Source organism: Magnusiomyces paraingens (genome assembly GCF_902498895.1).
Source record: "Magnusiomyces paraingens strain CBS 517.90 genome assembly, contig: contig3, whole genome shotgun sequence".
NCBI lineage: Eukaryota > Fungi > Ascomycota > Dipodascomycetes > Dipodascales > Dipodascaceae > Magnusiomyces > Magnusiomyces paraingens.
This window is the reverse complement of record NW_022474069.1, coordinates 3,240,530-3,263,510: the sequence shown is the minus strand read 5'-3', so window position 1 is coordinate 3,263,510 and position 22,981 is coordinate 3,240,530. Positions and strand designations below refer to the sequence as shown.

Here is a 22,981-nt window from a genome sequence, read left to right as displayed (position 1 = left end):
CTGAATTAAAAGTCTTAGCAGACTTGACAGCTTACATTAGAAACTCAAACTTCAAAGCTAGTCCTCCCCCATCTCAAAAGGTTGAGATTCACCAAGTTCTTCCAAAAGATCTCGGAAGTAAACTGCCTCACACGTGGCAGAGAAAGCGGCAATCAGCTCAGCCTCGGTTGTGGAAGTTGCTGTCAACTTCTGTTTGGCCGACTTCCAAGAGAAGGTTGAAGGACCGTGAGAGAATGCAAAGCCTGGGATAGACTTCCTGTCGGGATCGTTTGCCCAATCGGCATCTGACCAGCCTCTCAGAAGCCGCGGAGAGGCCCCTGGTACATTTTTGTGATAGACAATTGCCAGGTCCTTGGTGCCTTTGAGGTAGCTCAGAACATGATATGCTCTATCCATATGAATAGCTCTAGGGTCACTCGCATACTGAGCAAGCTTGCCTGTAGCGTAGGCAATGTCCGGACGGGCCGTCTGTGCAGCAAACTGTAGCTTGCCAAGAATGCTGCGATACAGCGATTGGTTAGCTGGACGAGCATCGAGGCCCTGTGGGAAATCAAGGCCATGTTTCTTGGGCAACGGTATCGACTTAGCTGTTTGATTACTCAATTTGAAAACCTCAATCATGTCAGCAATATAATGTTCCAGATCCAGAGATATTGTCCTGTCGGAGTCCTGGACTCTGATTCCCAAGAATTTGTTAACACCACCTTCATCTTTGATGGCAAAGTAACCAGATAGGCCCTTGAAAAAACGCTCGAATTCTCCCGGTACATTTGACGCCGTTAAGATGTCGTCAACATAAAGACCTATAATACTGAAGTCTTTGCCATTAATCTTGTAAAAGAGACAGGGTTCTTTCTTGGCAGCTTTGTAACCTAGTGCTTCCAACTTGTCAACAAGCTTCTTGTTCCAACACAGAGGGCTTGCTTCAGTCCATATAAGCTTTTATTCAGCTTCCAGACCATGCCAGGAGGGGTATTATGGTCAATTCCTGTTGGTGGCTTGACATAGATGTCTTCTTCTAGATCTCCATTCAAGAAAGCATTTTTAACATCGACGTGGTGCATCTCGCAGTTCTTCGCCGCACTTAGGGCGAAAATGAGACGAACAGTGCTGAATCTCATCACTGGCGCAAAGGTGTCAACATAGTCAACACCAAACTTCTGACGAAACCCCTGAACAACAAGACGAGCCTTGTACTTGTCAATTGAACCATCCGTGTTGAGTTTCTTCTTCAGCACCCATTTGGTGCCAAGGGCTTTGCGACCCGCCGGGAGGCACAACTTGGTAGACATGATTTCCATCAATGGCAGCAAATTCCGAATAGGCCGCATCAAACCAGAAGCGCTTATCTTCTCTGTTGTTGGCTTCCGCAAGTGACCGTGGGTCCCTTTTAGCTTCTTGCCAGGGTCGAGCAGCGCCACTCCCACATTCGGAAATCGAATGAAGGCAGGGCGATCCTTAAGATCGGCCCAATCTCTGTCGCTGATAAGAGCTCTAACATTCTCCACATCAGGAGCCGTAAAGTAGAGACCTGGTTTGCTAGATTCTGACACTTTGATGTCATTTCTCAAAATTGGAAGCTTAATGTTAATAGCGTTGAGTGTGTCAAGTCTTCCAGACGCCATGCGGGCTTTCACAGTTGGTTCTTCAGAGTTCGAGTAGATGCAGCCAATGCCAATGACATCGTCGGCAGCCCCGGCAGACGGATCTCCTGATGGGCTTGCCGATTCATCAACAAAAATAATTTCATCATCAGCAGGCGAAGAAACAAAAGTTTCATGTAAGAAATCAATGCCGTCAGCTAAGTGTTCTGATGAGCCCTGGGAGTCAGAATTGTAGGGTGCTGCGGTTAAGATTTCATCGCTTGTAGCCTCAACTTCAATTTCGGGTGTGGAGGCGGGAGAGTGGGACGGCGAGTCAGTGCTAACGACTGAGTCTTCATCCACTGATGTTGAAGTAGTAGGGACATTGTGTGTTGCCGAGTGAGTGTGAGAAAGAAAGGGAACTGCATCGGGAGTGGGGTTGAATCTAAGATCCGGTGTACCCTGGAGGTGGCCGTGTGGGGCTCTCAGTGTTGAACGCTCACGAGGTGGCAAGCCATGTAGCAGTGACCTAGGTTCCGAGTCCAAAGCTGACTCAGAGTTCGAGAGTTTCAGTTTATCACTGTGCCGATCAGAGGGCGAGAGCCCCAAAGTAAGCCCGATGCTGTAGTGGTTGGGCTTGCAGAGCGATTTCTTTTCGCAGATTTCTTAAAGCTCCTAAGTCGATTCTTGAGATGGCTTCAGCCGCGCTGCGTAAGATATTGCGTTGTGCTATTGACAGCATGCGATTCGAAGACGAGGGAGGAGTGGTTTGATGATCACGACGAGAAGAAGAGCTTTCTAATGTGGGAGACGTCACAGCAGAGGAGGTTGGCGAAGTAACCACTGGCACCGAATGTGCAGATGATTCCGAGGACAAAGAAGCAGGAGTAGAAGTTGTTGTAGGAGAATCATTCGTGGCTTCATTTTCCAATCTTGGTGAAGAGCTTGAAGTCGAATTTTCTGAGGATACTTTCTGTAATAAATTAGTAGCCGAAGAAAAATTTTTAGATTGTGTGGTGGTGGAGAAAATTTTATTTTTCAAAGCCGCGCCACTTACTAGTGGAAGGTTATCAGTAGGCCGGGTAATTAAATTTGTGCGATTTAAAATTAATGAAGAATTTTCTTTTCGCGCCAGCCGCTGAAGTGCACTGTTAGGAACATAATAGCCATTTTGCTCAATCAAATCAGCCAATCTTTTGTTAACAACAACTGTGTCCCGAGAAGCTTCTCGATGACGGTGTCTGGACGACGGAGCAGGCACTTTCGCAGCACCCGCAGCACCCGCAGCACCCGCAGCACCCGCAGCACCCGCAGCAGACCTAGTAATTCTTTCAGTATCAGCAAGAGGCTGTTGGGCTTCTGTCGGAGCGGAGTGTTGGCTTGCTTGTCGAACAGCTACTTGCCCAGCAGTTTGCGAATCATGTTCAGAAGAAGGAGGAGCTGCCAACAACAACCGTCTCGAAGGTGGAGCCGGAAGTAGCATATGTCGATTTTGTTGCACGGAGCTGTGCTGCACGTCGCTTGCATTGTCCCCAAAGCTTGTAGCGTCCCCTGCTCGCCCATACTCTAGCAGGAGCCTCTGAGTAGATGGTGCAGGCGGTAAGCGTGGGCGATCATTCACAGCAGTGTCTCTCAGTTCACTGCCACTTCCAGATGCAGCAGTAGTAACAGTATCAGAACCACCAGCTCCCAGCAACAGCCTCTCAGAGGAGGGCGCTGGGGTAGCTCAGTAGCTCCTGCCGTATTCCTGAGGAGCCAGCCACTTGGCTCCGCCTACCGGCATGTAAACGACGATTTTCTGGCTGACCAGCCCGTTCCAGCGCAGATTTTAATCTCGCTAAATTTAGATGCCTCTTCCTACTACCGCCCGCCTCAGCCATTCTGGCAGACCGATTTGCAGACGTCGTAGTTTCTACTAGCTCGGTGGTGGCCCGTACAAGTTCCGCCGCCGCCAAAACCAGTTGATTGCTGGCAGGATTATTTGTGCTTGTAGCAGTACCTTGAGTGTCACCTAAACCTTGCGGCACCCCGACATCTCTCGCAGGAGCTTCCTCCAACTTAGTAGAGGAATCCATGACAACGTCGCTAGACGAAGATTCAGAATCTGATGAGTCTTCCAATTCGTCGAAACCCAGTATATGTTCCACAGACCCATCCATGTCTTCATCATTGGTTTCTGAGTCAACCGCATCCTGATTGTCACCACCAGATTGGCTCGCGGTTTCAACAGCTGAAGCCTCACGGATAAGTTCAGCAGTTCCAGACAGCGCAAGATCCACACTGTCATCCTCATCCAAAATGTGTAGCTGTTTGGGAAGAGTCACCGGACTTGTTTGATGAGCCACCACTGAGGGCGACTGAGTTCCTGGAGCAAAGGCTTTCTGGAGCTTTACCATATGTTCAGAAAATGAATTTTCGTGAGAAAAATCTTCGTTAGTATCTTCGGAACCAGGGCGACCAGCTACGTTGGAGTTCACCGATCTCAAATCAGCATCATCAACAGCAGAATCTTCGAGCAATATATGGTCCTCAGACTGAAGTGTATCTTTGTCGTCAGCAACACTAATTGATTCATCTGCAACCAGCTCCACATCATCATCTTCCAACGGTTGAAAAGAGTTTTCAGTTATAGGTGTCGATGATGTAGAAGTAGAATCCTGGTCCTCCAATCTGCTGGATCTGTGGCTCCTTCCCTCAGAGCCCACATAAGTCCAGCCAAAGTTACCACCACCACCACCAGAGAGTGAAGTGGGAGAGTAGTCGTCAGAGTCAGATTCATCTTCACTTTCTGATTCATCAGTGGAAGAGTCACTGTAGTCAGGGTCACGATTTCCAACCTCACTGTAGTCAATGAGAATGTCACCCTCGTAAGTTGGCTTTTCGCCAAAAAATTTAACGCCAGGCAAGACATGGTCACGAAAGTTGCCGTGTACACAGCGCCGAATGCGCTTGTTCCTCGTAATGCATAGAAAATTCTTAGGATTTAACGGGTCGGGACCCAAATACAGAGCAGGCTCGCCCCGAGGCTGAAGGGTCCCCTTGAGTTTCTGAGACTCAGATTTAATGACAAAAACTAGGCAGCCAAATGTGTGCACTAGTGCTATAGGTGGTTTTCTGCCCGTAAAGGCTTCATAAGGTGATATACCGGCTTTATTAACTATGGAGAAATTATATACCTGCACAGCGTAGAGCCAGGCAGAGTCCCAGTAGATATTGGCCCAGAGTGTCGACTGCATCAAGGCTCTAGTAGATATCTCACGAAGTGTGCGGTGGGCACGCTCAATTTTTCCATTTTGTTGGTGTTCATCAGGAGCAGTTAAAATATGAATGACGCCCCAATCTGCCAAAAATTTTCCAAGTGTGCCAGAGATAAATTCACCACCATTGTCAGTAATAAGCTTGGTGGCCTTGCCGTCAGCAGCACGGCGAGCAGCTTTGGGCACAAACTGCTTAAAGAACTGGATAAGTTTCCCAGGAGCTTCATCCTTAGATTCCAGAGCAAAAGCATAGATGTAACCAGAAAATGCATCAATGATATTCAGCATGTACCTGGCCCCTGAAGAGGCAGGACCTATGGGACCGACGAGATCAGCATGAATCTGGGCTAACGGAGCCGTGGATTCAGAAGCTATATGCTTATCCGGAGAAGTGAACCGCTTAATGCTTCTTGACGTGCCACATATGACACAGTCCTTGATCAACTCTTCGTCACGCTTGGTCACCTCAAAGGGAGGATCAGCAAGCTTGGCTAAATGCTTCACCGAAGTCAAAGAGCAATGAGCAAACCGAACATGACAGTCAAGTGCCTGCGAATTCAACACGGCCTCCTTTGCAATAAATTTGAGAGACGGTGAAAGGACAGGAAGTCCCTTTCCAACAGCGAGAGCTGATTTATCAACCTTCCTCATAGCTTCTGGTCCTTGTCTGCAAATCTGATCCCAGTCAATTGAATTTCCTGAGAACTTGAAGGAGCCAGTTGGAGGTACGATATTCCTAGTAAACTTTACCGGAACAATGTTGGCACAAATGTGAGACTTGGCATCTCTGGCACCACCAACCCTACCAACCTTTTCCTCACCAAAATAGGCCAGACAGTCCCCACTTGGGACCGTATGAAAAAAAACATCGTGCGTGCGCCAGACAGAATCAGAAAACAAATTGCTAGACCCAGCAGGAAAATAAAGTGCGTCAGCAATATGGCAAATATTGGTGCCACCGTCACCTTTAATACAACAGCAATTTTACCTTCCCCTTCTAACACGATGTCGGAACCACCATAGGAGCTGATGGTTTTGGGGCTGCTGTATTTCTCATACGACACAAAGTAACTGTTGTCTGAGATAAGATGACCAGTAGCATTTCCAGAATCAAGAACATTTGGAAGATTTGTTTCACCCACAGAGGCGATTTGGTTGGCAGGTGGAAGAAAAGCAACTGGCGAATAATCACTGCTTCCGCCGTCATTATCAAATACGTCTTGGATAGCCCGAGCAACCGAGCAAAGAGTTTCAACATCGTCGCGAGCCACCTCAAGATATTCGGTAGCTTTCAAGGCAGCAACTCTGTTTTGACCATCAGAGTTCGACTTTCTAGCTTGCTTGTCTTCATTGTTGCGCCTCTTGTTGCCACCGGACCCCTTGGACCACTGCTTCCCTTTTCCTTGCTTGGTATCAGAGTGGCCAGCTTTCTTCGAGGTGTCCTGCTTGGATTCCTGCTTGGGTTCTTGCTTGGGTTCCTGCTTTGGCACCACTTTTGTTGAACCGTCAATAATTCTTCGACCTTTTACGAAGGCTGCTGAAGTTGCTTCAACTAGCGCTGGGATTTCAACTGAATCACAGGGGCTCCATCCTCAGATCTTGACTTGAAAATGTCGACAAACTTGGTAATCCCCAGAGATGACTCTGAGGATCTTCGCGAGCAGCTGCTGAAACCTTGTTGTTATTCAGTACTGCTAAGATAAGGTCACGGTGAAAGGTGCCATCCGGGTTGTTAAAGAAATATTGCTCCACTACAGAGGCCCACTTGGAAGCTTCAGTAACAGTAGCTTGTATTTTGGTTTCAATTTCACTGCTGGTGAGCCCGGAGAAATAACTAGGACCTGGAACTCCTACTGAGATAGCTTGCGTCATCGCAAATACAATGTTAAGCTCAGGGCTTGGGGATATGCGCAAACCAATATGATTAAGACGTTGGTAAAATGAGAGCACTCGCCCCAGGTCGGCGGGCTCTAGGATTTCAGGATCTATACGGGCCATTCTTTTTCCTGGTTCAAATAGGACCCCCATGGCTTCTTCCCGCACAGACGCCGAATCCATAGGTGGAGTTTTTAGAAACTCGGGCGACGTGTCCCACCGGGCCTGTTCAGCTGCAGCCAGGTTAGCTGCAGGCGTGGTTTTTAAAATGTAAGCCTTGAGTAGTTCATCAAGGGCCCTCTCAAACCTGATACCGTAACCAAGCTGAAGGGCAGTATGGCCAACAATTGGCTTATAGATATAGTTGTTCCAAAAACTCCGGCCGCAGCTGTTAATTTGCCCAATAAGACCGTATATCCAAAAATCCAATTCACTTTTGTAGAAATTGTTTGAAATTTGGCGCTTGAGAAGCGTCAAAGGAGCTCATAACCTTTGAGATGGGGGAGGACTAGCTTTGAAGTTTGAGTTTCTAATGTAAGCTGTCAAGTCTGCTAAGACTTTTAATTCAGCTTCACATCCTTCGGAACAAACTGGTATGTTGGCAATGGTTAATTGTCTAACGGTAAATCCAGAACGGTCAGCGAGATCAATTTGACGATGAACAGGGAGATCGGCGAATGTCTCATAAGAGCTGGCGTTGTTCTTTGAATGGGTCTCAGATGTTGAGTGGGCAACAGAACTTCCAGTGCTGGCTGACTCGAAGGATGAGGGTCCTTCATTGACTCCTGTAGTGTTTCCGTGATTAGACATAGCGGAAAGACTAAAAGCAAGAGTTAATAAGTAAATACGATTGATAAGCTGAAAGCTGAAAGAGTATTTAATAAAAACAGTTTTGCGTAAATTTAGAGTGTATATAAGAATTATATAAAATGATAAAAATAATAAAATAATAAAATAATAAAATAATAAAAGTTCGCTATCATACCTAAAAGCAAGAGTTAATAAGTAAATACGATTGATAAGCTGAAAGCTGAAAGAGTATTTAATAAAAACAGTTTTGCGTAAATTTAGAGTAGCGAGAAAAAGAAGAGAAAGAAAACAAGAAAGGTTTCTGTAATGAAGAAAATTTAAAAGAGCATCTTGAAAAATTTTCTTTAGCAATAGGGAGTCTTGATTGTAACAATTTATTGTAACTCCAATGGTAATGGGCTAGTAGTTGCTAGTGAATAATGTAACAATGTAAAGAGTGTAATTGGGAAAAAAAAATATTATGGGATAATGTTGAAATACACGATAGTACCATGACATATATTCCAACAATCTTCACTTTCTGATTCATCAGTGGAAGAGTCACTGTAGTCAGGGTCACGATTTCCAATCTCACTGTAGTCAATGAGAATGTCACCCTCGTAAATTGGCTTTTCGCCAAAAAACTTAACGCCAGGCAAGACATGGTCACGAAAGTTGCCGTGTACACAGCGCCGAATGCGCTTGTTCCTCGTAATGCATAGAAAATTCTTAGGATTTAACGGGTCGGGACCCAAATACAGAGCAGGCTCGCCCCGAGGCTGAAGGGTCCCTTTGAGTTTCTGAGACTCAGATTTAATGACAAAAACTAGGCAGCCAAATGTGTGCACTAGTGCTATAGGTGGTTTTCTGCCCGTAAAGGCTTCATAAGGTGAGATACCGGCTTTATTAACTATGGAGAAATTATATACCTGCACAGCGTAGAGCCAGGCAGAGTCCCAGTAGATATTGGCCCAGAGTGTCGACTGCATCAAGGCTCTAGTAGATATCTCACGCAGTGTGCGGTGGGCACGCTCAATTTTCCCATTTTGTTGGTGTTCATCAGGAGCAGTTAAAATATGAATGACGCCCCAGTCTGCTAAAAATTTTCCAAGTGTCCCAGAGATAAATTCACCACCATTGTCAGTAATAAGCTTGGTGGCCTTGCCGTCAACAGCACGGCGAGCAGCTTTGGGCACAAACTGCTTAAAGAACTGGATAAGTTTCCCAGGAGCTTCATCCTTAGATTCCAGAGCAAAAGCATAGATGTAACCAGAAAATGCATCAATGATATTCAGCATGTACCTGGCCCCTGAAGAGGCAGGACCTATGGGACCGACGAGATCAGCATGAATCTGGGCTAACGGAGCCGTGGATTCAGAAGCTATATGCTTATCCGGAGAAGTGAACCTCTTAATGCTTCTTGACGTGCCACATATGACACAGTCCTTGATCAATTCTTCGTCACGCTTGGTCACCTCAAAGGGAGGATCAGCAAGCTTGGCTAAATGTTTCACCGAAGTCAAAGAGCAATGAGCAAAACGAACATGACAGTCAAGTGCCTGCGAATTCAACACGGCCTCCTTTGCAATAAATTTGAGAGACTGTGAAAGGACAGGTAGTCCCTTTCCAACCGCGAAGGCTGATTTATCAACCTTCCTCATAGCTTCTGGTCCTTGTCTGCAAATCTGATCCCAGTCAATTGAATTTCCTGAGAACTTGAAAGATCCAGTTGGAGGTACGATATTCCTAGTAAACTTTACCGGAACAATGTTGGCACAAATGTGAGACTTGGCATCTCTGGCACCGCCAACCCTACCAACCTTTTCCTCACCAAAATAGGCCAGACAATCCCCACTTGGGACCGTATGAAAAGAAACATCGTGCGTGCGCCAGACAGAATCAGAAAACAAATTGCTAGACCCAGCAGGAAAATAAAGTGCGTCAGCAATATGGCAAATATTGGTGCCACCGTCACCTTTTAATACAACAGCAATTTTACCTTCCCCTTCTAACACGATGTCGGAACCACCATAAGAGCTGATGGTTTTGGGGCTGCTGTATTTCTCATACGACACAAAGTAGCTGTTGTCTGAGATAAGATGACCAGTAGCATTTCCAGAATCAAGAACATTTGGAAGATTTGTTTCACCCACAGAGGCGATTTGGTTGGCAGGTGGAAGAAAAGCAACTGGCGAATATGTTGAACTGTGACACGGGAAGTCATGATAATAATAGAAAATATTATCCAAGAAAAGTATATATTGAAATATATAAGATAAAACAGTTGTATAAGAAGAAAGAAAAAGGAAAAGAAAAATTATAAAAGTTGGGGAAGAAACTTTCCTTATATACCCAAGGGAAAGAAAAATTTGCAGTGGTGAAAATTTTTCATTTGGGTTTGTCCCAAAGTTGAGTGGGTTTGTATTACACTTCAACTTTGTAACAAATTAAGGAGGGTAACCACAGTCATATAAGGGCTTAAACCTAATGCGGCTAAAACTAAAATAAACATAGATTGTCAACCATAGTTTCCCACCCAAACTCACGTGCATTATCAACTGCACTAGTCTGCGACAACATTGCATGCTCAACACCTCCCCTTGTCGCAGAATCACCTACTGCCTTCATACCAAGTAGTCCCCTCAATGTCTCAAACTTCACACGACCAAGATTCTTAGTGAACATATCTGCCAACATCACTTGAGTATCAAGATACTCCAGATGAATCACTCCACTGCGAATATAGTGACGGACAACATGATAACGAACATCAATATGCTTGGTGCGACGATGAAACACTGGGTTCTGAGCCAAAGCAATACATCCCTGATTGTCCTCAAACATAGTCACTGGCAACGGAACAGGAATCTTGCAAAGGGACAACAACTGATTAATCCAGAAGCATTCCTTAGACGCATCAGACAATGACATATACTCAGACTCGACGCTGGACGATGCAGGACTAACTTGCTTTCGACAAGCCCAAGTAATGGGACCACCAGACAGAATAAAAACATACCCAGTAAAGGACTTACGGTCCTGCTTGTCCTGTGCATAATCGGCATCACTATAGCCAACAAGCTTGTAGACTTTCTGAGCTCGATATTCAAGACCAAGTTCAGCAGTACCCTTAAGATAACGAAAGTATGCTTAGCAGCTTCCATATGAATAGACTTCGGACTCTGCATATATCGACAAAGAAAGCTAACAGCAACAGCAAGATCAGGACGAGCACAATTAGCAGCATAAATCAGCTTACCAATAATACTGCGATACATGGAGGCATCGGTAGCAGAGTCAGACTCGGAAAAATCAGAAAGATCACGAGTGGGTAAAGGAGTCTTGACACTTGAACAGTTCTGCATACCAAACTCTTCCAACATATCAAAAATATAACGTGAAACATCCACAGTAATATGGTACGGTGACTGCTTAACTCTCATGCCAAGGAACTGCTCGACTGGGCCCAAGTCTTTCATCTTAAACATAGATGACAAAGAAGACTTGGTTTTGGCAATGACCTCAGAAGAATTGCCAGAAATAAGTAAATCATCAACATACAGTGCAATAATAACCATGGTAGACCCAGATCCTTTGGTATACACACCGTAGTCACTTTCATTACGAATAAACCCAAGTTTGACAAGAGCACCATGAATCTTCTCATTCCAACACAAAGGAGCTTGCTTTAAACCATATAAAGACTTCTTCAAATGACACACTTTAGATTCCTGGCCTTTGACAACAAAGCCTTTAGGTTGTCTCATATAAATATCTTCTTTGAGATCACCATTAAGAAATGCAGTCTCGACATCCATATGATGAACCTGGAACCCAAACTGAGCAGCAATAGCAAGAACAATCCTCACAGTCTCGTAACGAACAACGGGAGCAAAAGTTTCAGTATAATCAATACCTTCAACTTGCGAAAATCCAATACACACGAGACGGGCTTTGTAACGTTCAATTGAACCGTCAGCTTTGCGCTTAACTTTAAACACCCATTTGCTATTGATAGCCTTGCGACCAGGTGGGAGATCAACCAATTCCCAAGTACCATTGCGTTTAAGAGACGACATTTCAATAACACAGGCTTCAAGCCAAAACTCAGCTTCTTCACTAGACATAGCTTCTTCAAAACTACTAGGATCTGTAAAAACAAGTAAAAGCCACATCATCATACTCAAAGCGGAGAGATTTGAGACGACGATAAGAAATACACTCTTCTTCAGCTGGACGTTTTGCAGGTGTTGCAGACACTGGAGATTGTTTCAAAGAATTTTCACAAAGGTGTTTAGAAGGAGGTGAAACAATGTCATCAGAACTCGGGCGTTTGGCAGGAGTTATAGAAGGTAAACGAACAGCAACAACACGAGATCGAGATTTAGGCAAAACAGCTTGAGTATCATCCTTAGTGACAACACTAACACCAGCTTGGTCAAGAGAATTAACAAGATCAGACGAAGGAGATTCTTGACTAAGTGGCACTACTTCCAATTCAACAGAAGGTGGTGGAGTGGGAGACGAAGCAATGATAGACGGTTGAAACCCAATATCACCCCCTCGTTGCGAGATCCCAGAATCACCTGAAATATTAGATTCATTAATAGATGGACCAGCTTCAGATAAGTCTAATTGTGAAGGAATATATTCCGAAGAAGAAACAATAGGACTTGAGTCAGGAGAGATAGAGACTTCATGATCTGAAGGTGGAAGAATAGGAGAACTAGGAAGAGATGGAACAGAAGGAATAGAAGGAAGAGTAGGAAGAGTAGGAGACTCAAGAGGAGCAGAAGGTGTAGACAAAATGCGACGAACAGAACGAGGCTTATGAACAATAATAGAAGAAGAAGAAGAAGAAGGAGGCGCCGACGGAGAATGAGACGGAGAAGAAGACAGAGACGGAGACGGTAAAGCACAAATAGAACCAGAACCAGATGAGGATGCTGGTAAAGATCTATGAGACCCAAAACTAGAACCAGAACTTGAATCAGAACTAGCAATAGAATTAACCCTAACATTAGATCCTAAACCAGACCCCTTAGAATCAAAACAAGGCCCTGACATGGACCCTGAACCAGAACCAACACTAAACCCAACACCAGTACCATTAATAGACAAGTCCTTATCACTTTTCATAAATGGAAACTTGGACTCATCAAAGTAAACACTCCTGGCTTCAACAATGCTTGAATCAAGAAGAACTCGATAAGCTGTACGATCCAAAGAATACCCAACAAAAACACCAGCTTCAGTATTTGAACTTAACTTAGATTCTCTTTTAGCACCAGGAAGAACAACTGTAGCTTGACAACCAAATACTTTCATATGGTGATAACTAGGAGGTTTACCAGTCCAAAGTTGAAGAGGTGCAACACCACCAGTGGTACGACTAGGAAGACGGTTCCTAATATAATTAGCAGACTTGACAGCTTCACCCCATAAATACTCAGGAGCATGAGCATATAAAAGCATAGACTTGGCTTTTTCAAATAATGTGCGATTCAATCGCTCAGCAACACCATTTTGCTGAGGAGTATGAGGAACTGTATAAGTATGCTTGATACCCTTAGACACAAAGAACTGCTCCAGGTCTTTGGAAATGTATTCGCCGCCATTATCAGAATGAAAATATGCAACTCGATCACCAGCAGAATCACCAGAAAAATAAGATTCACACCTAGCAATAAAATTACGAATGGCAAGACTTGCATCACTTTTCCTAACCAACAACTCCACATAAGAGTACCTGGAATAATAATCCATAATGGTTAAGACATAACGATGACCCACAGGGGTAGCGACATGAGTGTTGAACTGTGACACGGGAAGTCATGATAATAATAGAAAATATTATCCAAGAAAAGTATATATTGAAATATATAAGATAAAACAGTTATATAAGAAGAAAGAAAAAGGAAAAGAAAAATTATAAAAGTTGGGGAAGAAACCTTCCTTAAATATCTGAGGGAAAGAAAAATTTGCAGTGGTGAAAATTTTTCATTTGGGTTTGTCCCAAAGTTGAGTGGGTTTGTATTACACTTCAACTTTGTAACAAATTAAGGAGGGTAACCACAGTCACATAAGGGCTTAAACCTAATGCGGCAAAAACTAAAATAAACATAGATTGTCAACCATAGTTTCCCACCCAAACTCACGTGCATTATCAACTGCACTAGTCTGCGACAACATTGCATGCTCAACACCTCCCCTTGTCGCAGAATCACCTACTGCCTTCATACCAAGTAGTCCCCTTAATGTCTCAAACTTCACACGACCAAGATTCTTAGTGAACATATCTGCCAACATCACTTGAGTATCAAGATACTCCAGATGAATCACTCCACTGCGAATATAGTGACGCACAACATGATATCGAACATCAATATGCTTGGTGCGACGATGAAACACTGGGTTCTGAGCCAATGCAATACATCCCTGATTGTCCTCAAACATAGTCACTGGCAACGGAACAGGAATCTTGCAAAGGGACAACAACTGATTAATCCAGAAGCATTCCTTAGACGCATCAGACAATGACATGTACTCAGACTCGACGCTGGACGATGCAGGACTAACTTGCTTTCGACAAGCCCAAGTAATGGGACCACCAGACAGAATGAAAACATACCCAGTAAAGGACTTACGGTCCTGCTTGTCCTGTGCATAGTCGGCATCACTATAGCCAACAAGCTTGTAGACTTTCTGAGCTCGATATTCAAGACCAAGTTCAGCAGTACCCTTAAGATAACGAAGAGTATGCTTAGCAGCTTCCATATGAATAGACTTAGGACTCTGCATATATCGACAAAGAAAGCTAACAGCAACAGCAAGATCAGGACGAGCACAATTAGCAGCATAAATCAGCTTACCAATAATACTGCGATACATGGAGGCATCGGTAGCAGAGTCAGACTCGGAAAAATCAGAAAGATCACGAGTGGGTAAAGGAGTCTTGACACTTGAACAATTCTGCATACCAAACTCCTCCAACATATCAAAAATATAACGCGAAACATCCACAGTAATATGGTAAGGTGACTGCTTAACTCTCATGCCAAGGAACTGCTCGACTGGGCCCAAGTCTTTCATCTTAAACATAGATGACAAAGAAGACTTGGTTTTGGCAATGACTTCAGAAGAATTGCCAGAAATAAGTAAATCATCAACATACAGTGCGATAATAACCATGGTAGACCCAGATCCTTTGGTATACACACCGTAGTCACTTTCATTACGAATAAACCCAAGTTTGACAAGAGCACCATGAATCTTCTCATTCCAACACAAAGGAGCTTGCTTTAAACCATATAAAGACTTCTTCAAATGACACACTTTAGATTCCTGACCTTTGACAACAAAGCCTTTAGGTTGTCTCATATAAATATCTTCTTTGAGATCACCATTAAGAAATGCAGTCTCGACATCCATATGATGAACCTGGAACCCAAACTGAGCAGCAATAGCAAGAACAATCCTCACAGTCTCGTAACGAACAACGGGAGCAAAAGTTTCAGTATAATCAATACCTTCAACTTGCGAAAATCCAATACACACGAGACGAGCTTTGTAACGTTCAATTGAACCGTCAGCTTTGCGCTTAACTTTAAATACCCATTTGCTATTGATAGCCTTGCGACCAGGTGGGAGATCAACCAATTCCCAAGTACCATTGCGTTTAAGAGACGACATTTCAATAACACAGGCTTCAAGCCAAAACTCAGCTTCTTCACTAGACATAGCTTCTTCAAAACTACTAGGATCTGTAAAAACAAGTAAAGCCACATCATCATACTCAAAACGAAGAGATTTGAGACGACGATAAGAAATACACTCTTCTTCAGCTGGACGTTTTGCAGGTGTTGCAGACACTGGAGATTGTTTCAAAGAATTTTCACAAAGATGTTTAGAAGGAGGTGAAACAATGTCATCAGAACTCGGACGTTTGGCAGGAGTTATAGAAGGTAAACGAACAGCAACAACACGAGATCGAGATTTAGGCAAAACAGCTTGAGTATCATCCTTAGTGACAACACTAACACCAGCTTGGTCAAGAGAATTAACAAGATCAGACGAAGGAGATTCTTGACTAAGTGGCACTACTTCCAACTCAACAAAAGGTGGTGGAGTGGGAGACGAAGCAATGATAGACGGTTGAAACCCAATATCACCCCCTCGTTGCGAGATCCCAGAATCACCTGAAATATCAGATTCATTAATAGATGGACCAGCTTCAGATAAGTCTAATTGTGAAGGAATATATTCCGAAGAAGAAACAATTGGACTTGAGTCAGGAGAGATAGAGACATCATGATCTGAAGGTGGAAGAATAGGAGAACTAGGAAGAGATGGAACTGAAGCAATAGAAGGAAGAGTAGGAGACTCAAGAGGAGCAGAAGGTGTAGACAAAATGCGACGAACAGAACGAGGCTTATGAACAATAATAGAAGAAGAAGAAGAAGAAGGAGGCGGCGACGGAGAATGAGACGGAGAAGAAGACGGAGACGGAGACGGTAAAGCACAAATAGAACCAGAACCAGAACCAGATGAGGATGCTGGTAAAGATCTATGAGACCCAAAACTAGAACCAGAACTTAAATCAGAACTAGCAATAGAATTAACCCTAACATTAGATCCTAAACCAGTCCCCTTAGAATCAAAACAAGGTCCTGACATGGACCCTGAACCAGAACCAACACTAAACCCAACACCAGTAGCATTAATAGACAAGTCCTTATCACTTTTCATAAATGGAAACTTGGACTCATCAAAGTAAACACTCCTGGCTTCAACAATGCTTGAATCAAGAAGAACTCGATAAGCTGTACGATCCAAAGAATACCCAACAAAAACACCAGCTTCAGTATTTGAACTTAACTTAGATTCTCTTTTAGCACCAGGAAGAACAACTGTAGCTTGACAACCAAATACTTTCATATGGTGATAACTAGGAGGTTTACCAGTCCAAAGTTGAAGAGGTGCAACACCACCAGTGGTACGACTAGGAAGACGGTTCCTAATATAATTAGCAGACTTGACAGCTTCACCCCATAAGTATTCAGGAGCATGAGCATATAAAAGCATAGACTTGGCTTTCTCAAATAATGTGCGATTCAATCGCTCAGCAACACCATTTTGTTGAGGAGTATGAGGAACTGTATAAGTATGCTTGATACCCTTAGACACAAAGAACTGCTCCAGGTCTTTGGAAATGTATTCGCCGCCATTATCAGAATGAAAATATGCAACTCGATCACCAGCAGAATCACCAGAAAAATAAGATTCACACCTAGCAATAAAGTTACGAATGGCAAGACTTGCATCACTTTTCCTAACCAACAACTCCACATAAGAGTACCTGGAATAATAATCCATAATGGTTAAGACATAACGATGACCCACAGGGGTAGCGACATGAGGACCGCTTAAATCAGAAACAAATAACTCCAAAGGACGACTAGCTTTTTCTGTGGTACCATTAAATGGCAATGCTGTGGCTTTGCCACCCAAGCAAGCGTCACACTTATGACTATCCACAATCTCAAAATGAGTAGGCTTGACAGAAAGTGACTTAGATAATTTCTTGAGAACGTCCACACTGGCGTGACCAAGTCGCTTGTGCCAAAGATTGGCAGACGACTCAACAGCAAACACCTCATGGACTGGCTTGGAAGGCAAAACAACTCGGAAACGACAAAAGTACAAGTCACCCATGGCAATGGCGTGGACTCGAGTTTTGCCATTTTCAACAGCAGAAATATGGTTAAGGTCTTGAATGAACCGACAACCACCAGCAGTAGCTCGACGAGCAGCAAATAAATTGCGAGGAATCTTAGGAACATATAGAACATCTCGAAGAACAACGCGGTCACAAGGCTGGTCATCTTTACCAAGAAGATCAACGACAATGTCACCAACCCCCTCAGCAGTAGCAGAACCAAGACCACGAATGGTAGCCGAAGTGGGACGAAGAGAAGAAAAATATGAGATGTTATTGCAAATATGACTAGTAGCACCAGTATCATGGATAAAGTCAAAAGAATCAGACCCAACAACTAAGTTGGCCTCAGCAGAAGTAGTAGATTCAGCAACAAAAACGTGATGGACTGAATGACTTAAATCCAAGATTGAAGAAGGATGCCAGACGACAATTAAAATCAAGGAAAACAACATGATGGTAACAAAAGATAAGTAAAAGAATGGAGAAAAACGGGATTTTGGTGTAACAATAGGTTTAACAATAGGCGGAGAAGGTTCAGTAATTGAATCCACCAAAAAATCAAAAGAAGGTAAGACAATATCATCATCAGAACCGACCAACGGTTTAGAATCAGAACAAGAAATAAAAGAAGAACCGACCAACGGTTCAGAATCAAAAGGAACAATATCCGAATCGACCAACGATTCAGAATCAAAACAAATAGGAGCTGAACTGACACACGGTTCAGACTCCAAACAAACAACAGTAGAACCGACATACGGTTCAGAATTAAAACAAGAATCATCAGTGGAACCAACAAACGGTTTACCAACTGAATCAATATCAAGTCCTGAGTTTGAACAATACTCAGAAACTTGACCAACAAAACAATCTTCATCGCCGACACACGGCTCAGAAGAATCAAAAAAGTTCGGATTCCAAATCATCAAACGACTCGGAGCAACTGTTACCAAACTTTTCAGAAACAACAGATGTCTCGGACACAAAAGCGGAACTCACAAATGGATCATCATCAACTATCTCAGAAAATTCATCAATAGTCTCAGCAAACCAACCTCTTGAGGTTTTAGCCTCCTTAGATTCCTTGTCATCCTTATTATCTTGGCGAGCAGCCTGAACCTCTTCCCAAGAGACATGACAATTGTTGGAAGTATGACCACGTCTCTTACAACGGAAACATTTGATACCATCACCCTTAGATTTGTTATTGTACTTCTTTGATGAAGCAACGAACGCTTCAGTCGAAAGAGTAGCAGGAGGTCCAGTAATCTTCAACAACTTGGCCCATTTATCAGTGTTCCGGATGAAGTTGTTGATATCAAGGTTGTCAGTATTGTTGTTACTATCAAAGCGGTGCTCCAAGGCGTACTGGATGAAGCGCTCACAATTGGGACCCATTGAAGCCAAAGCGTTGAAGGCCACGACCGAATCAGGCGACAATGATTGGTAGATGGAACGCCAGGTAGCAACATAAGAACGAACAGAAGAAACAAACTTGGGACCAACATCAATATTGCCAGCATAGAGGGATTTCATAAGTGAGATGACATCGGCGGGTTGAAGTTGACTATACTCCTGATGAAGATAAAGCCAGAGGTCACGGCCTCTAATGGCCACATCATTAACATGTTCGATCAACTCAGGAGAAATATTGTTGAGGATGACATCATGGACGACGGTATCAAGCGAGGCGGTGAGGTCTTCGAGGGATTCATTGGCAGCTGGATTGACAGTACCAGCTTCGACATAAAGGTGGACACCATTATTCATAGCACGAAGACCCAAAAGAATTTTGGTAGCCCAGACATGATAGTTGAGAGGAGTGAGTTTTTCGGAGGAAGTAAGATTAATATAAGCCGAAGTGCGGCCCATAACCTGTTGAACTGTGACACGGGAAGTCATGATAATAATAGAAAATATTATCCAAGAAAAGTATATATTGAAATATATAAGATAAAACAGTTATATAAGAAGAAAGAAAAAGGAAAAGAAAAATTATAAAAGTTGGGGAAGAAACCTTCCTTAAATATCTGAGGGAAAGAAAAATTTGCAGTGGTGAAAATTTTTCATTTGGGTTTGTCCCAAAGTTGAGTGGGTTTGTATTACACTTCAACTTTGTAACAAATTAAGGAGGGTAACCACAGTCACATAAGGGCTTAAACCTAATGCGGCAAAAACTAAAATAAACATAGATTGTCAACCATAGTTTCCCACCCAAACTCACGTGCATTATCAACTGCACTAGTCTGCGACAACATTGCATGCTCAACAATGAGGACCGCTCAAATCAGAAACAAATAATTCCAAAGGACGACTAGCTTTTTCTGTGGTACCATTAAATGGCAATGCTGTGGCTTTGCCACCCAAGCAAGCGTCACACTTATGACTATCCACAACCTCAAAATGAGTAGGCTTGACAGAAAGTGACTTAGATAATTTCTTGAGAACGTCCACACTGGCGTGACCAAGTCGCTTGTGCCAAAGATTGGCAGACGACTCAACAGCAAACACCTCATGGACTGGCTTGGAAGGCAAAACAACTCGGAAACGACAAAAGTACAAATCACCCATGGCAATGGCGTGGACTCGAGTTTTGCCATTTTCAACAGCAGAAATATGGTTAAGGTCTTGAATGAACCTACAACCACCAGCAGTAGCTCGACGAGCAGCAAATAAATTGCGAGGAATCTTAGGAACATATAAAACATCTCGAAGAACAACGCGGTCACAAGGCTGGTCATCTTTACCAAGAAGATCAACGACAATGTCGCCAACCCCCTCAGCAGTAGCAGAACCAAGACCACGAATGGTAGCCGAAGTGGGACGAAGAGAAAAAAATATGAGATGTTATTGCAAATGTGACTGGTAGCACCAGTATCATGGATAAAGTCAAAGAATCAGACCCAACAACTAAGTTGGCCTCAGCAGAAGTAGTAGATTCAGCAACAAAACGTGATGGACTGAATGACTTAAATCCAAGATTGAAGAAGGATGCCAGACGACAATTAAAATCAAGGAAAACAACATGATGGTAACAAAGATAAGTAAAAGAATGGAGAAAAACGGGATTTTGGTGTAACAATAGGTTTAACAATAGGCGGAGAAGGTTCAGTAATTGAATCCACCAAAAAATCAAAAGAAGGTAAGACAATATCATCATCAGAACCGACCAACGGTTTAGAATCAGAACAAGAAATAAAAGAAGAACCGACCAACGGTTCAGAATCAAAAGGAACAATATCCGAATCGACCAACGATTCAGAATCAAAACAAATAGGAGCTGAACTGACACACGGTTCAGACTCCAAACAAACAACAGTAGAACCGACATACGGTTCAGAAATAAAACAAGAATCATCAGTGGAACCAACAAACGGTTTACCAACTGAATCAATATCAAGTCCTGAGTTTGAACAATACTCAGAAACTTGACCAACAAAACAATCTTCATCGCCGATACACGGCTCAGAAGAATCAAAAGTTCGGTTCCAAATCATCAAACGACTCGGAGCAACTGTTAACAAACCTTTCAGAAACAACAGATGTCTCGGACACAAAAGCGGAACTCACAAATGGATCATCATCAACTATCTCAGAAAATTCATCAATAGTCTCAGCAAACCAACCTCTTGAGGTTTTAGCCTCCTTAGATTCCTTGTCATCCTTATTATCTTGGCGAGCAGCCTGAACCTCTTCCCAAGAGACATGACAATTGTTGGAAGTATGACCACGCCTCTTACAACGGAAACATTTAATACCATCACCCTTAGATTTGTTATTGTACTTCTTTGATGAAGCAACGAACGCTTCAGTCGAAAGAGTAGCAGGGGTCCAGTAATCTTCAACAACTTGGCCCATTTATCAGTGTTCGGATGAAGTTGTTAATATCAAGGTTGTCAGTATTGTTGTTACTATCAAAGCGGTGCTCCAAGGCATACTGGATGAAGCGCTCACAATTGGGACCCATTGAAGCCAAAGCGTTGAAGGCCACGACCGAATCAGGCGACAATGATGGGTAGATGGAACGCCAGGTAGCAACATAAGAGCGAACAGAAGAAACAAACTTTGGACCAACATCAATATTGCCAGCATAGAGGGATTTCATAAGTGAGATGACATCGGCGGGTTGGAGTTGACTATACTCCTGATGAAGGTAAAGCCAGAGGTCACGGCCTCTAATGGCCACATCATTAACATGTTCGATCAACTCAGGAGAAATATTGTTGAGGATGACATCATGGACGACGGTATCAAGCGAGGCGGTGAGGTCTTCAAGGGATTCATTGGCAGCTGGATTGACAGTACCAGCTTCGACATAAAGGTGGACACCATTATTCATAGCACGAAGACCCAAAAGAATTTTGGTAGCCCAGACATGATAGTTGAGAGGAGTGAGTTTTTCAGAGGAAGTAAGATTAATATAAGCCGAAGTGCGGCCCATAACCTGTTGAACTGTGACACGGGAAGTCATGATAATAATAGAAAATATTATCCAAGAAAAGTATATATTGAAATATATAAGATAAAACAGTTGTATAAGAAGAAAGAAAAAGGAAAAGAAAAATTATAAAAGTTGGGGAAGAAACTTTCCTTATATACCCAAGGGAAAGAAAAATTTGCAGTGGTGAAAATTTTTCATTTGGGTTTGTCCCAAAGTTGAATGGGTTTGTATTACACTTCAACTTTGTAACAAATTAAGGAGGGTAACCACAGTCATATAAGGGCTTAAACCTAATGCGGCTAAAACTAAAATAAACATAGATTGTCAACCATAGTTTCCCACCCAAACTCACGTGCATTATCAACTGCACTAGTCTGCGACAACATTGCATGCTCAACAGAATAATCACTGCTTCCGCCGTCATTATCAAATACGTCTTGGATAGCCCGAGCAACAGAGCAAAGAGTTTCAACATCGTCGCGAGCCACCTCAAGATATTCGGTAGCTTTCAAGGCAGCAACTCTGTTTTGACCATCAGAGTTCGACTTTCTAGCTTGCTTGTCTTCATTGTTGCGCCTCTTGTTGCCACCGGACCCCTTGGACCACTGCTTCCCTTTTCCTTGCTTGGTATCAGAGTGGCCAGCTTTCTTCGAGGTTTCCTGCTTGGATTCCTGCTTGGGTTCTTGCTTGGGTTCCTGCTTTGGCACCACTTTTGTTGAACCGTCAATAATTCTTCGACCTTTTACGAAGGCTGCTGAAGTTGCTTCAACTAGCGCTGGGATTTCAACTGAATCACAGGGGCTCCATCCTCCAGATCTTGACTTGAAAATGTCGACAAACTTGGTAATCCCCCAGAGATGACTCTGAGGATCTTCGCGAGCAGCTGCTGAAACCTTGTTGTTATTCAGTACTGCTAAGATAAGGTCACGGTGAAAGGTGCCATCCGGGTTGTTAAAGAAATATTGCTCCACTACAGAGGCCCACTTGGAAGCTTCAGTAACAGTAGCTTGTATTTTGGTTTCAATTTCACTGCTGGTGAGCCCGGAGAAATAACTAGGACCTGGAACTCCTACTGAGATAGCTTGCGTCATCGCAAATACAATGTTAAGCTCAGGGCTTGGGGATATGCGCAAACCAATATGATTAAGACGTTGGTAAAATGAGAGCACTCGCCCCAGGTCGGCGGGCTCTAGGATTTCAGGATCTATACGGGCCATTCTTTTTCCTGGTTCAAATAGGACCCCATGGCTTCTTCCCGCACAGACGCCGAATCCATAGGTGGAGTTTTTAGAAACTCGGGCGACGTGTCCCACCG

At 43.4% G+C, this 22,981-nt stretch overlaps 4 protein-coding genes across 4 annotated transcripts; all 4 read right to left on the bottom strand.

Moving 5' to 3' along the window:
• Window positions 1-57: 57 nt before the first annotated feature.
• On the bottom strand, window positions 58-13,270 carry SAPINGB_P004306 (uncharacterized protein; the record flags this gene model as incomplete). Its single annotated transcript, XM_031999021.1, has 13 exons — window positions 58-900; window positions 960-2,163; window positions 2,321-2,556; window positions 2,641-3,269; window positions 3,445-5,805; window positions 5,856-6,386; window positions 6,463-7,148; window positions 7,206-7,535; window positions 7,701-7,745; window positions 8,006-9,692; window positions 10,051-10,633; window positions 10,714-11,654; window positions 11,710-13,270. The coding sequence occupies 13 exons, from the start codon at window positions 13,268-13,270 to the stop codon at window positions 58-60; spliced, it is 11,637 nt and encodes a 3,878-aa protein (XP_031854912.1).
• A 345-nt stretch (window positions 13,271-13,615) lies between these two features.
• On the bottom strand, window positions 13,616-19,127 carry SAPINGB_P004305 (uncharacterized protein; the record flags this gene model as incomplete). Its single annotated transcript, XM_031999020.1, has 2 exons — window positions 13,616-18,054; window positions 18,176-19,127. 2 exons carry the CDS (start codon window positions 19,125-19,127, stop codon window positions 13,616-13,618), a joined length of 5,391 nt encoding a protein of 1,796 aa, XP_031854911.1.
• Window positions 19,128-19,490: 363 nt separating this feature from the next.
• Window positions 19,491-21,696, bottom strand: SAPINGB_P004304 (uncharacterized protein; the record flags this gene model as incomplete). Its single annotated transcript, XM_031999019.1, has 4 exons — window positions 19,491-20,003; window positions 20,306-20,689; window positions 20,796-21,073; window positions 21,138-21,696. 4 exons carry the CDS (start codon window positions 21,694-21,696, stop codon window positions 19,491-19,493), a joined length of 1,734 nt encoding a protein of 577 aa, XP_031854910.1.
• A 275-nt stretch (window positions 21,697-21,971) lies between these two features.
• SAPINGB_P004303 (uncharacterized protein) lies at window positions 21,972-22,883 on the bottom strand (the record flags this gene model as incomplete). Its single annotated transcript, XM_031999018.1, has 1 exon — window positions 21,972-22,883. The coding sequence occupies one exon, from the start codon at window positions 22,881-22,883 to the stop codon at window positions 21,972-21,974; it is 912 nt and encodes a 303-aa protein (XP_031854909.1).
• Window positions 22,884-22,981: the final 98 nt, after the last annotated feature.